The sequence below is a fragment of the Plasmodium gonderi genome (assembly GCF_002157705.1).
Source record: "Plasmodium gonderi DNA, contig: Chr06, whole genome shotgun sequence".
Lineage (NCBI taxonomy): Eukaryota > Apicomplexa > Aconoidasida > Haemosporida > Plasmodiidae > Plasmodium > Plasmodium gonderi.
Window position 1 is genome coordinate 1,074,018 of NW_021628931.1, and position 14,842 is coordinate 1,088,859.

The 14,842-nt window shown below is 26.6% G+C and overlaps 2 protein-coding genes and 1 non-coding gene across 3 annotated transcripts; 2 read left to right on the forward strand and 1 right to left on the reverse strand.

Moving 5' to 3' along the window:
* Positions 1-90, forward strand: PGO_062215 (the record flags this gene model as incomplete). Its single annotated transcript, XR_003699415.1, has 1 exon — positions 1-90. It is a non-coding gene; the product is annotated as a large subunit ribosomal RNA (ribosomal RNA).
* Positions 91-1,945: 1,855 nt separating this feature from the next.
* On the reverse strand, positions 1,946-2,978 carry PGO_062220 (Plasmodium exported protein, unknown function; the record flags this gene model as incomplete). Its single annotated transcript, XM_028686865.1, has 2 exons — positions 1,946-2,593; positions 2,829-2,978. 2 exons carry the CDS (start codon positions 2,976-2,978, stop codon positions 1,946-1,948), a joined length of 798 nt encoding a protein of 265 aa, XP_028542666.1.
* A 4,654-nt stretch (positions 2,979-7,632) lies between these two features.
* Positions 7,633-13,328, forward strand: PGO_062230 (Plasmodium exported protein, unknown function; the record flags this gene model as incomplete). Its single annotated transcript, XM_028686866.1, has 2 exons — positions 7,633-7,833; positions 8,025-13,328. 2 exons carry the CDS (start codon positions 7,633-7,635, stop codon positions 13,326-13,328), a joined length of 5,505 nt encoding a protein of 1,834 aa, XP_028542667.1.
* Positions 13,329-14,842: the final 1,514 nt, after the last annotated feature.

Here is a 14,842-nt window from a genome sequence, read left to right on the forward strand (position 1 = left end):
TGTAGACGACTTACATTATCCCGGGGTGCTGTAAACATGAAAGTAAACTATGTTTTACGATCTGTTGAGGCTTATCCTCAGTGATATAAGAATTTTACCAAAAAAAAAAAACTACTAATAATAAAAATAGCATAAATATAGATTAGTTAGAAATAACTAAATTTGTATTTATTCATATGTACAATTTTAAAATAATCAATTTTTTTATTCATGATGTGGACAATTTTTTTTAAGATCATTAATGAGGGATGCTTTGGCGTACTTAGATATTTTTGGCGGCTTAAAAAAATATTTAAAATGTCAGTACGTGAGCATAATTTAATATATATATTGGGTGCTATATATATAAGTATAATATGGGTGGTATTTATATATAAGTATAATATGGGTGGTATATATATTATTAAATATAATATGGGTGGTATGTGATTTTTCAAAGTATTAAAGCGTCGATAAAATATGGCCATGAGCACACATAAAATAGTATAAAAATAAGTTTCATATGAAATTACTTTATGCTGTAAAATTTTTTTTTCATATTTTGTATTACAATAAAAAATTAAGGTTTATTTTTATTATATATATATGGGTTCATTCGTTTGGGGGGGAACGTAGCTTTAGTATAATTAATCAAATAATAAAAAAAATAGAAAATGCATTTATTTAAGGGGGTATTCGGGGAATAGTGTGATTTTTTTTTTTTTTTAATTGTGTGCATTTATTTAAAGATACATAAACTTATATATATATATATATATATATATATATATATATATATATATGTTTGTATATATTAGGGTCATAGAAACATAATTTTTTTACAAAGTTCATATAACACTTTAAAAGAATTATACTAGCATCGTTGTCCTTTTTAATGTAGGGGGTAAGAAGTACGATAATAAATCACACATTTTGACAAAATATATATTTTTTGTTTTGAAAGCATGTTCCATTGTAGTTTATTTTTGGGGGGCTATACATAAATAATAAAATATGGTGTGTTTTACAAGTTTGTTTATGAGAAATAAATGTTAAGTTTTTATATATATCCTATACATAAATAAGATATAACTTGAAGTGCATATATATTAGAAACGTAAATGAAGGACGAGAGAGAGTGGATAATGTATTTTTTTTGTAGTTGTGTAATAATATATGTGTTTTTTAATTATTGTGAAAACGAATTTATAATACAAATGAATCAAACTAAACATAACAAAAAGTAAAAGTATTTATATTATTATGTACATATAAAAACTAGTGTTTAAAACAAGACTAAATTATAAACATGATTTAACATATTTCTATTTTTGTAATAATATCATACTACATTTGCTTTGCTGCTAAACACTAAATGTATATATACATTCCAAAATATATACAAATATATTGTATACTTTTAGAACGTACCTTTAATCTTTTAGCGAAGCAAAAAGGTTTTTTTTTTAACAATTTATATTTTTTATAAGTAAGGTTACTAAAAAATTTGTATATATATATGTATATATTTTAACTTTGGGGCTCAAAAGAAAACGTACTCTATTGAAAATAATGCGCCATACGATACGCAAGGTAACCTTTTTTTGTATGCAGAATTTTTTGGTATAAATGTAAAAGTTGTTAAATTACATAAACAAAAAGGGTCATTTATTCACATGATGACTCAATCGAATTTTCTTGTCCTTTTTTATGGTTATTGCAAAAATATATACAGAGATAATTTTATTTATTTGTGTGGTGTATATATTTTCGAAATTCACAGTACTGTTAAAACTCCAGTTATACAATATTTTTAGTTAGGTATAAATATATTATTATGGAAAATTATATACGTGTGGGTGTAGTGTTTTTTTTTTTTTTATTATGATTTTGCATATTTCTTTCTGTTATCGTCACAGTTGTTAGTCTATACATCATATAATACTTATGAATTTCATTTATTTTTTTACTTTTTACTTTCTATGGTACCACTTTTTGAAGCTGTACACAACAAGGTATATGCTTCATTCTTTTTTTTCGTAGCAAAATCGTTCCATGATGTGATGCAACTATTTAAGAATTTGATAAAATCACATGTTTTGCATGACGTTTGTTTTTTTAAAAACTTTTTTAAATTTTGATAGCCATCATTGTCTGACTCTCGTATCACATCTTGTGTAAGTTTCTTATATACAGAGCACCAGACTTTTTTTTGGAAACTTGCATTACGTCCATACTTAGTTGCTAACATTAATGAGACGTTTTTCAAGCATTCAAGGAGGTTAGACCAGTTTGATTTATGTTCATTATATAAAATCATATAAATAAAATTCATATCCTTTAACGATATATCAGGACCATAAGATTGTATTTTACATATCAGTTGATTTGTAAGTTCTACTTGAGAAGATAATCTGCTTAAATAATCTTCTACTGTTTCTTCAGGTAATGGATTTCTGTTTTTTCCACTCTCTTTAGTTAATATATTTTGATTTACAACAGTACCTCTTAAAGTAAGCATTGTTCTTTGGGCTAGGGACCTTGGGTGTCGATGATTTGATGGCAAGTTGTGAGCGCGGTGGTCATTATTGTTACTTTGATTTATAAAAATATTCTACAAAAGAGATAAAAATTAAGAGCACACATATATAATATAAGATATGTTGTTTTTGTGTACACAAAAATTTTATGTATATTGAATTAGCAAAAAAAGTTACAATTAGAGTAAACAGTTTCAACACTACTTAAAGGAAGTAATATATGAATAACAATATATATACACATTATATACATATTATATATATTCTTTATATATGTGGTTGCTATATTTTTTTTTTTTTTTCATTTACTAATAGTAGAATATATAAAAAGGCAGAAAGCTGTATAAAAAAAAAAGCTTTGTTGTTGGGTATGCTACATTTCGTGAAACTTTTGTTTTCTATATTGTATTCATAATCCCCAGACGAGTTATTATTTATACGTGACTTGCTACGTGTCATATTTTAAGTAAAAAATTTGAAATAGAGAAATGCTTCTTTTTAAAAATTGTAATAAAATATATAAAATACACAGGCTATTATTTTTATATAAATTTCTATTATTAGAAATGAATTTATAGTAATGTAAATAAAACGCGACTTGTCTTTTTTAACATATAATTTTTAAGCAATATTTTTGAACATAAACATACATGTGTTTTTTTTTTTTTTTTTTGGATAAACAAATTGTACAACATAAAAATAAAGTAGATAATGGCAAGCAAAAATAATGTAAAAGATTAATAAAAGTGTTACAAAAAAAAAAGTTTTCAGAACGCTAAAACTCGTTCAAGTAAAAATTTATGGTAGAAACAACAGTACAAAATTGATAATTAAGCTTATTCATATAATATATAAAAAAAATATATTTTTACATAATTATAATTTTTGTACCACCAAATTTTTAAAACTAGCTTTTATAGACTTAAACATGTATACATATATATATATTTATATATTCAAGGAAATTCTTGATTATATTATACATAATACCATATGCACATGGGGGAGGGACAAGGGGTTGCTTAAGTAAAATAATTATACATATATACACACATTTTATAGATTGTAATAAATATTACTATCTGTGATAATGTGTTTTTTGAGTATGATATTTACTACTATACTTACGTGTGAGTGGTTGAACTATGATATACATGTAACATCAACTATATATATAATACTAAAAAACAATATAAAACCACAAATGGAGCAACATTGGAAAAAATTAATTTTCTGACTTGTAGTAAGCTAAGATGTGCGTGCAGAATTTTGTTATTTTTTTAGAATCATTTTTCTAAAATTCACAGTGCAATTTTCTAATAAAAAATATGATTATATCTATGTTGTTTCAAGGGATAAATTTTATGGTAATTTATGCTTAATATAACAAAAAAAAAAAAAAAAAAAAATCAAAACAATTTAAACCAAAATAACAAAAAAAATAAAATAAACTGTTAAAACTAAACACAAATGCGCAGTCATTATAAACATTAAAATAAGTTAATTTTTTTTAAACCTTTGCGCATATATATATAGAGAGAGCATAGTTTCTTCTTTTTTTTTTTCCCTTTTTTACTATCACTATGTATATATATATACTTTCACTTATATATGGCACCTAAATTGTCTACATATATATTTATATAAATATTATAAAAATGTATTTTTAATAACTTTGAGGTTGTCACCACCGCTGGGTGTAGCAGGTTTGTATAATTTTTACAACAAAGAGAGAATATTTAAACAAAATGTGGGTTCTTTTGTAATTTTTTTTCTATATTTAGCATTTTTTGTAAAATAATATTCTTTTTCATTAAAGAGTTAAAAATGGTATTCAACTTTTTCCTATTCTTTTGCATTAAATTTATTATATTAGTAATGGAGATGAATAAATTTGGGGGGGAGTTGATTAAAGGAAAAAAAAAAATGACATAAAAAATGACAATAAAAATTGGCATAAAAAATGGATAAAAAATGGCATAAAGAATGGATAAAAAATGGATAAAAAATGGCATAAAAAATGGATAAAAAATGGATAAAAAATGGCATAAAAAATGGATAAAAAATGGCATAAAAAATGGATAAAAAATGGCATAAAAAATGGCATAAAAAATGGATAAAAAATGGCATAAAAAATGGATAAAAAATGGCATAAAAAATGGATAAAAAATAATATAAAAAAGTTTTTTTTTTATTTTACCGAGAATTTATAAATGAAACTACAAAATTTTAGGGTAACGCATGCATTACAGAATAGAAAAAATATATAGTAATTATCATGAAAAAATGTACTTTTTTTTTTTTTTGGAATTGATTGTATGGATTCTACAAGTAAAAATTTTTTTTGTGCATATCGCGGAAATTTTTCTTTTGTAAAAATGGATTTATCAAAGTTGTAACGTTTTTTTTTTTAATATCTATACCTGATGTAATGATACATAAATAAATATTAAATATATGTAAATAAAAGTGTTTTATACATGGTTAGGACATATATTTTTTTATTTTATATTTATTTGAGTAAAAATTAAGCTTTTTAACTCTAAATGAAGATGGAAATAAATACCTTAATTATTATAGGAGTTTTAATGTATACATAAATATAATAGAACATATATATAAGTTAAGAAATATATAGTAGTACATATATGGTACTTTATGTATTATATATACTGTATGCATAGAATAAGACGGAAAATAAAAATTTAACAATTTGATATAACTAATTGCTATTAAAACTTCTTTCTACGTTTAAATAATTGTTCATGGATTAATATGGATGGAATGTTTTTAAGCGACTCCATACGTACGAACTTTCAACATGCTTTCAACTTCATAATATTGATGTGAACGTTAATGCGAAAAAACGAAAATATTAAACCATAAAATAAAAATAGAAAAAGTATATTGTAAAAAATTTTTAAGACATTTTACAGAGAGCAAAATTTCCTATTCTCTTTTAGCCATAGAATTATAAATGACATTGTTTAGTCCATACAAAATTAGATGTAAGTTTTGTGTCATTATTTTTTTACTATTTAATATTGTAGGATTATATTTATATATATGTACAATAATTATATATACCTATATGTTGGCGTCTTAATATGGATAAATTGGACAGATCCTTATTATTGCACCTGTATGGCTTACAAGATATATATTATACCTATGAAAAATAATGCATTTTACAAGATAAAAAAGAGTAACTTAAATTGACACTTTGCCAAAAGAAAACAAAAAGAAAGAAGAATTAATTAAAAAAGGTAATTATTAGATTGTATTCTTAAGACGTTCATTTTTTTTTTTTTATTATATTAAATCATTTTAAATTTTACTTTCATTAAACATTAAAGAAAAGAAAGTTTTCCACCACCACCCCGGCCCTTTCGCACTTCTTTTAGAGCTCAATTTGTGTAATACTATGAAAATTAGTAACTAAGAATTATTTTGGAAATGGGTAACACGAAATAAAGCCCATAAATATATAACTTAGTATAGAATTATAAAATAGTTGAAAAATTACATTCTCGCGAATTTTTCTGGTAAAAATTCTTAAGACAATTTTTTCTGCAAAAAATTAAAATAAAATAAAAAACTTTCATTCATGCATATTTTTTATATATGCATTATTAAAATAAAACAGAAAATAATTATTTCAAAAGAGCTTAAAAAAAATGTATAATATATATATTTATATGTATTTTTTTTGGTTTTGAGCTATAGTTAAGATGCAAATGTGACATAATATAAAGTACACAATTCAATAAAAGGTTTGTTAGGGTGGGAGGTGGGTTATAGATAATTTAATCAGAGTTTAAAATAAGAAAAGGTGTAAAAGTGTTCATAAGAAAAACAATAAAAATGTGGGTTTCCATTTTTCGTGCACACAAAAACACTTGCTTTCAATATATATATAATGAAAATTTATAAAGAAATAAATGTACCTTTTGTGAATTTTACCGGACTTGTACATTAAGGGTTTCTTTTTTTTTTTTTTTCGTATCGAAGTTGGAAAGAACTTTAAATAAGTAAAAAACACAAAAATTTATATATAAAAGTGTAATATTATGTATAGGTGAGAAATGAAAAAGTGAAAAAATGCAATAATAAAAACACATTAAAAAACAGGTGCAATAATTTTTGTTCCCTTTGCACTTTTACAATTTTAGATATACAATATATTAAGGAAAAATATAATTCAGTTTATTCTATTTATTTTAGCTTAAGAACAACATTTATATATGCAAATAATTTTAACTATTTTCTAAGGGGTGATTGTATCACAAAAAAATTCACGTGACTTTTAATGTGTGTTTTTTTTTTTACTAAACAGGCAAAATATCATCTATCTTTTATTATATACCCATTGAAAGACACTTATTTATAAAACAGATGGAATGTGTGCGGTTGGCTAATTTCTTTACGTTTATTTTTTGTATAATAATATAGTTCCACTTTAGAATATAATACCCTTTTCTCCTATGTTTTAACTGCATAGCTTTATTACTATATAACCTTAATGATTTTCTGAACAAAATAGAATAAGCTTTTTTGTGAATACACATAATTATGCATGCAAAAATAACTTTGATTAATGTAATATTATATCCCCTTAGCCAAAATGTTCAAATATTTTTAAATTTTCTTTTCTTAAAGTATAGCTCGTTTAAATAATATTTATTTTTATGTTATATTCTAAGTCCATTCTTATTGCGTGAGCCTTCAATGACTCAAACTGTGACACCTGATCTATTATATTATCTTTTTTTTTTTTTTTAAATGTACGCAAAAATTTTACGTACACATTTTTTTTTTTTTTTTTTTATTAGAAAGGCTTATCTATAATATACAATAATTAATTATTACTGTATATTATTTTTTATTTGTGAAAATATATTTTATGAAATGAAGTCAACCTAATAGTGTGAATGTGCATGGTATTTATATACATACATATATATATATATATTTTTAATACAATTTTGTTTTGAAAAAAAATTTATAGAGATATATTTTGCATACCTGTTTTGAGAATTAGTTATAATTATAAAAGAGAGAAAAAAAAAAAAAATTAATATTTATAGTTCTTCCGTTTAAGAAAAGTTTTAAAATGTTTAGAAAGAAATATAATGTGTTAAACATTTTGTGTAAACATGGGAAAAAAGAAAATTTATCAAAACGTTCTATAAATTCTGATATCGAAACGTCAAAAAAGTGGAAGATAAGAGGTGCACTGAATAAATGGCTTCTGTTGCTTAACACTTTTGTTATTGTATTTTTAGTATCAAAATTTGAGTATCCAAGTAGTAATGTAAGATAGTAATAGCATATATTATCTATATATTTTCTTCCTCCCCCACCTCTACTTATGTTTATTTCTTTTACAGTTTTCCCCATTTTTTACAACTGTTGAAAAGATTAAACATGTAAGACGTTACACTATACGAAAACAATGGTGTGTATTACACACTTCTTTTTTTTTTCTTTTTTTTTTTTTTTTAGTGCATTTCTAATAAACCATGTGATGGGGATAATAACCAAGAAAACATATATTCTTTTGGGGGTAATCGAATGCTAAGAGAAAATGAATACATTGAGGAAACAAAACATGACAGTGTAGTCTTAGATTTCTCGCGTAACCTACGTCACAGGGAAATTAATGGAAAATCCAGCTTTAAGAAATTAACAACGAAATTAGATAATAGACAGGAAAAGGAAAATTTGCAAATGAATCAAAAAGGCAAAAAATTATTAAAAACAGAATTTAAGGGAAATTTTTTAAAAAGGGAAAAGAAAATGAATCGAATGAATAAAAAAGAAAATATTAATATATATGATTATGTTCAGGATATTTATGATGTATATAATAATATTAATGATGGTTTGGATTCATATGAAGGAAATGAATCTCTTATTTTTTACAAAGATAATATAAATAAGGACGAGGAAAGTTATAAAAAATTGTACACTAATGATAATTTGTGCGAAAATTACGATCAACAAGAAGAAGAAAACGAGCCCGATAATTATGATCCTAACGAAAAGAATTATTTAAATAAAAATGGGGATGATGGTGAAGAAGGTAATGATGAAGATCAGAAGGAAGATGAAGACAGAGAGGACACTAAGGATTATAATGATAAGGATGATAAGGGTAATGATGATAAGGGTAATGATGATAATGATAAGGATGATAAGGGTAATGATGATAAGGGTAATGATGATAATGATAAGGATGATAATGATAAGGATGATAATGATAAGGATGATAATGATAAGGATGATAATGATAAGGATGATAATGATAAGGATGATAATGATAAGGATGATGAAGATAAGGATGATAATGATAAGGATGATAATGATAAGGATGATGAAGATAAGGATGATGAAGACAAGGATGATGCAGACAAGGATGAAGATGGAAAAAAAGGTCAGTGTCCATTTAAAGGAGAATGCTCAGAAAAAAAGGAATGTCCATTTAAATCAGAATGGACAGAAAAAAAAGAGTGCCCATTGAAAAGTGAATGCTCAGAACAAAAAGAGTGCCCATTTAAACCTGAATGCCCATTTAAAGACGGTGACGTAGAAAAGAAGGAATGCCCATTTAAACCTGGATGTCCATATAAAGACGATAACACAGAAAAAAAAGAGTGCCCATTTAAGTCTGGATGTTCATTTAAAAACGGTAGCGTAGAAGAAAAGGAGTGCCCATTTAAAGACGGTGACGTAGAAAAGAAGGAATGCCCATTTGAATCTGGATGTCCTTATAAAGACGATAACACAGAAAAAAAAGAGTGCCCATTTAAATCTGGATGTCCATATAAAGACGATAACACAGAAAAAAGAGAGTGCCCATTTAAATCAGAATGCACAGGAAAAGAAGAGTTCCCATTTAAAAGTGAATGCTCAGGAAAAAAGGAATGTCCATTTAAACCTGAATGCCCATTTAAAGACGGTGACGTAGAAAAGAAGGAATGCCTATTTGAATCTGGATGCCCATATAAAGATGATAACACAGAAAAAAAAGAGTGTCCATTTAAACCTGGATGCCCTTATAAAGACGATAACATAGAAAAAAAAGAGTGGCCATTTAAACATGGATGTCCATTTGAAAACGGTAGCGTAGAAGAAAAGGAGTGCCCATTTAAACCTGGATGTCCATATAAAGACGATAACACAGAAAAAAAAGAATGCCCATTTAAAAATGAATGCTCAGAACAAAAAGAGTGCCCATTTAAATTAGAATGCACAGAAAAAGAAGGGTGCCCATTTAAACATGGATGTCCATTTAAAAACGGTAGCGTAGAAGAAAAGGAGTGCCCATTTAAACCTGAATGCCCATATAAAGATGATAACACAGAAAAAAAAGAGTGTCCATTTAAACCTGGATGCCCATATAAAGATGATAACACAGAAAAAAGAGAGTGCCCATTTAAACCTGGATGCCCTTATAAAGACGATAACACAGAAAAAAAAGAGTGCCCATTAAAACCTGGATGCCCATATAAAGATGATAACACAGAAAAAAGAGAGTGCCCATTTAAACCTGGATGCCCTTATAAAGACGATAACATAGAAAAAAAAGAGTGGCCATTTAAACATGGATGTCCATTTGAAAACGGTAGCGTAGAAGAAAAGGAGTGCCCATTTAAACCTGAATGCCCATATAAAGATGATAACACAGAAAAAAAAGAGTGCCCATTTAAAAACGATAACGTAGAAAATAAGGAATGCCCATTTAAGGCTCAATGCACCGAGAAAGAGGGATGTCCAATTACAGAACAGTACACAGAAAAAGAAGAGTGTCCATTTAAACCTGGATGTTCATATAAAGACGGTAACGTAGAAAAAAAGGAGTGCCCATTTAAATCAGAATGCACAGAAAAAAAAGAGTGTCCATTTAAAAGTGAATGCTCAGAACAAAAAGAGTGTCCATTTAAATCAGAATGCACAGAAAAAAAAGAGTGCCCATTGAAAAGTGAATGCTCAGAAAAAAAAGAGTGTCCATTTAAAAGTGAATGCACAGAAAAAGACAATGAAATAGAAAAAAAAGAGTGCGCATTTAAACATGGATGTCCATATAAAGACGATAACACAGAAAAAAAAGAGTGCCCATTTAAACCTGGATGTCCATTTAAAGACGGTAACGTAGAAGAAAAGGAGTGCCCATTTAAATCAGAATGCACAGAAAAAAAAGAGTGTCCATTTAAAAGTGAATGCACAGAAAAAAAAGAGTGTCCATTTAAACCTGGATGTTCATATAAAGACGGTAACGTAGAAGAAAAGGAGTGCCCATTTAAATCTGAATGCACAGAAAAAAAAGAGAGTCCATTTAAACCTGAATGCCCATATAAAGATGATAACACAGAAAAAAAAGAGTGCCCATTTAAAAACGATAACGTAGAAAATAAGGAATGCCCATTTAAGGCTCAATGCACCGAGAAAGAGGGATGTCCAATTACAGAACAGTACACAGAAAAAGAAGAGTGTCCATTTAAACCTGGATGTTCATATAAAGACGGTAACGTAGAAAAAAAGGAGTGCCCATTTAAATCAGAATGCACAGAAAAAAAAGAGTGTCCATTTAAAAGTGAATGCTCAGAAAAAAAAGAGTGTCCATTTAAAAGTGAATGCACAGAAAAAGACAATGAAATAGAAAAAAAAGAGTGCGCATTTAAACATGGATGTCCATATAAAGACGATAACACAGAAAAAAAAGAGTGCCCATTTAAACCTGGATGTCCATTTAAAGACGGTAACGTAGAAGAAAAGGAGTGCCCATTTAAATCAGAATGCACAGAAAAAAAAGAGTGTCCATTTAAAAGTGAATGCACAGAAAAAAAAGAGTGTCCATTTAAACCTGGATGTTCATATAAAGACGGTAACGTAGAAGAAAAGGAGTGCCCATTTAAACCTGGATGTCCATTTAAAGACGATAACACAGAAAAAAAAGAGTGCCCATTAAAACCTGGATGTCCATTTAAAGATGGTAACGTAGAAGAAAAGAAATGCCCATTTAAATCAGAATGCACAGAAAAAAAAGAGTGTCCATTTAAAAGTGAATGCTCAGAAAAAAAAGAGTGTCCATTTAAATCAGAATGCACAGAAAAAAAAGAGTGCCCATTGAAAAGTGAATGCTCAGAACAAAAAGAGTGTCCATTTAAATCAGAATGCTCAGGAAAAAAAGAGTGCCCATTTAAAAGTGAATGCTCAGGAAAAAAGGAATGTCCATTTAAACCTGAATGCCCATTTAAAGACGGTGACGTAGAAAAGAAGGAATGCCCATTTAAACCTGGATGTTCATATAAAGACGATAACACAGAAAAAAAAGAGTGCCCATTAAAACCTGGATGTCCATTTAAAGACGGTAACGTAGAAGAAAAGAAGTGCCCGTTTAAAAGTGAATGCACAGAAAAAAAAGAGTGTCCATTAAAACCTGAATGTTCAGAAAAAGAAAGTGGAGTTTTTATGGAGAAGGAGTTAAATTTGTATGGAGAAATGGAAAAAAAAGGCAAAGACTTAGCGGGAGAAGAATTATTAAATGAAGATCAACAATTTAATGATGAAGAACTTGCGAATGATTTACTAATGCTAGACCTAATTATAAATAACCAAAAATTATCAAACGAAGAGGAATTATTAGGAGAAGTAGATAATTCAATGCCAAAGGATGAAATAGAAAAAAAGGAAATAGAAGGCACAAATACAAAAGAAGAAACACCTAGTAAAGTTGCAGAAACACAAGATAGTGAAGTCTTCATCTCAGAGCTGAAAGAAACTTTACCAACAGAATTTTCAAAACTAGATCAACAGACAGAAGAAATAACAAAAGAAACAATAGATACAAAAATAGAAGCGAAAAGCATAGAAGAATCTTTAATGAAAAAGGAAGAGAAATTAAGTGTAGAAAAAGACGAAACAAAACAGAAAGATGTGATAGATGAAGGTACGATATCCGAAGAAGACAAAACACAGGATAAAACATTGAAAATAGAACAAAAAGAGTTTGAAAAAGAAGAAAAGGGAGAAGGAAAGAAAAAGGAAATGTTAAAAGAAGAGAAAAAGAAAAAGGAAGATGCTCTCAGCCATACTGAAGTTGACAAACTACAAAATAAAATAAAAAATGAAAAGAAGGATTCCACGGATAAGACCCAGTCACAGGAAAAACATGATTCAGAAGCATCCCAAAATTTAAGAGGACAATCTGATAAATTAAAAATAAATGTAAAAGGAGGTGTTGAATCAACGAAAAAATCTGTCAGCAACAATTTAGAACAGAACACATTCGTTCGTGAGAACAAAGAAGAAAAGGAAAGTACTGAGAAAAATGTGAAGAAGAGCGAAGATTCTAAAAAGGTAGAAGAAACGAAAAAAAAGGAAAGTACTAAAAAGGATAAGGAAACAAAAAAAACGGAAAGTGTTAAAAAGGATGAAGAAACGAAAAAAACGGAAAGTGTTAAAAAAGATGAAGAAACGAAAAAAAAGGAAAGTGTTAAAAAGGATGAAGAAACGAAAAAAAAGGAAAGTGTTAAAAAGGATGAAGAAACGAAAAAAACGGAAAGTGTTAAAAAGGATGAAGAAACGAAAAAAACGGAAAGTGTTAAAAAAGATGAAGAAACGAAAAAAACTGAAAGTGTTAAAAAGGATGAAGAAACGAAAAAGACTAAAGATGCTAAACAAGCTGGTGAATCTACACAAGCTACAGGCCTTAAAAAAGATTTAAAGGATAATACAAATGCTAAAACTAAATCAAATAGTTCTAGTCCTATTAAAAAAATTGTAGGTAAGTTACGTAAAAACTAAAAAAAAAAAAAAATACACGAAGACATATAATAAAAATTAAAAAGAATAACAGCAATATTTCAAGATAGTTTAGAGTATTCCCAGCGTAGACATTATGTCTATGAATAGAATACAACTAAATTATCACCAAGCTATTTATATATGATAATATATAATATTATCTAATGGAATTATTATAATAAATTTTTTTTTTTTTCCCTTATTAAATACACAATGATAGCATAAAGATGAAATATAAATATTTCATTGTAATGGGGGAATGTGTTTTTTTTTTTTTTTTTTTTTTTTTTAAAATAAAAGAATATCTCAAGGACATAAATACTATATTCTATTTATGATGTTTGTAGAGAAAAGAAAAATTCCCGTAAATCCCTAAAATCTTGTATAATATATATCTGTTTTTGCTTATAGCAAATGTAGTAATTAAGGGGGGAAAATATATATTCTCTTAAAAACGTCTATAGCACAGAGAAAATTTTATTTAATTTTATGCATTATATTTTGATGTTAATTTTTAACACAATAAAAGTCCTTTTATCTCAGTATTACATATATTGTTTTCATTTTTTATATTTATTTTATTTATGATAATCATGTACAATTTTTGTCCATAGTTTTTTTTTTTTTTTTTTTTTAATAAGTATTTATTTTTAATTTACATTAATATGTATATGCGTTATTGCATAAATACATATCTATGTATTACACACTATACATTTCAATTAATGGTTGATGTTTTATATTTAATTACACAAAATAAGCTATAATAGAATGTAATTAAAATTTATAGAATGATAAAGGACTGTATACACATATATATATTTTCTCTCTGTAACCGTTGAACGCTTGTGCCATGCTTTAACCTAACACATTATGTTAATTTAAAGACAAAAGTATACAACTATTCATTGTTTAGATGTTTAGAAATACATAAAATAAAAAAAAAAAATCCTGAAGAGACTCTTTTTCCGAATACATATTTTGGTAATAAGAATCATAACTTGATGTCATAAATAGCGCGTCTACATTAGATGCACTATTATGTAAATACCATTTAACTTTATTTTTCTGCAAGGGGAAATGCGACTCATAACATTCACATATATATATGTCGAAGTGTTTTTTTTTTTTTTTCCCTTTAGATAAGAGTAATCTTGGAACAATGAAAAATAACTCTAAATAGTAAAATTTTTTAATGAGTTTTTTACAAGCTTAGATTTCTAAGTATTCCTATAAATAATTTCTTATTATTAATTCATAAAAAATTTGAAAGTGTGAAACTTTTAAAGGAAATGGCGATGCAAAAACATCATACAGTGAATAAAAAATATTCTCTATTTTGCAACTTTTTGTATACATATAATTCCCCCACCCCATCTTATAAAATTCTGAATAATTCCCATTACGCTCTTCATTTGTTGTAAAATTTGGTGGATTTTCGTTGAAATCCATTTGAGCTTTTCCATACTAAAGTGGTCTAAATTATTATTTTAATATAAATTATATTTTTGGCT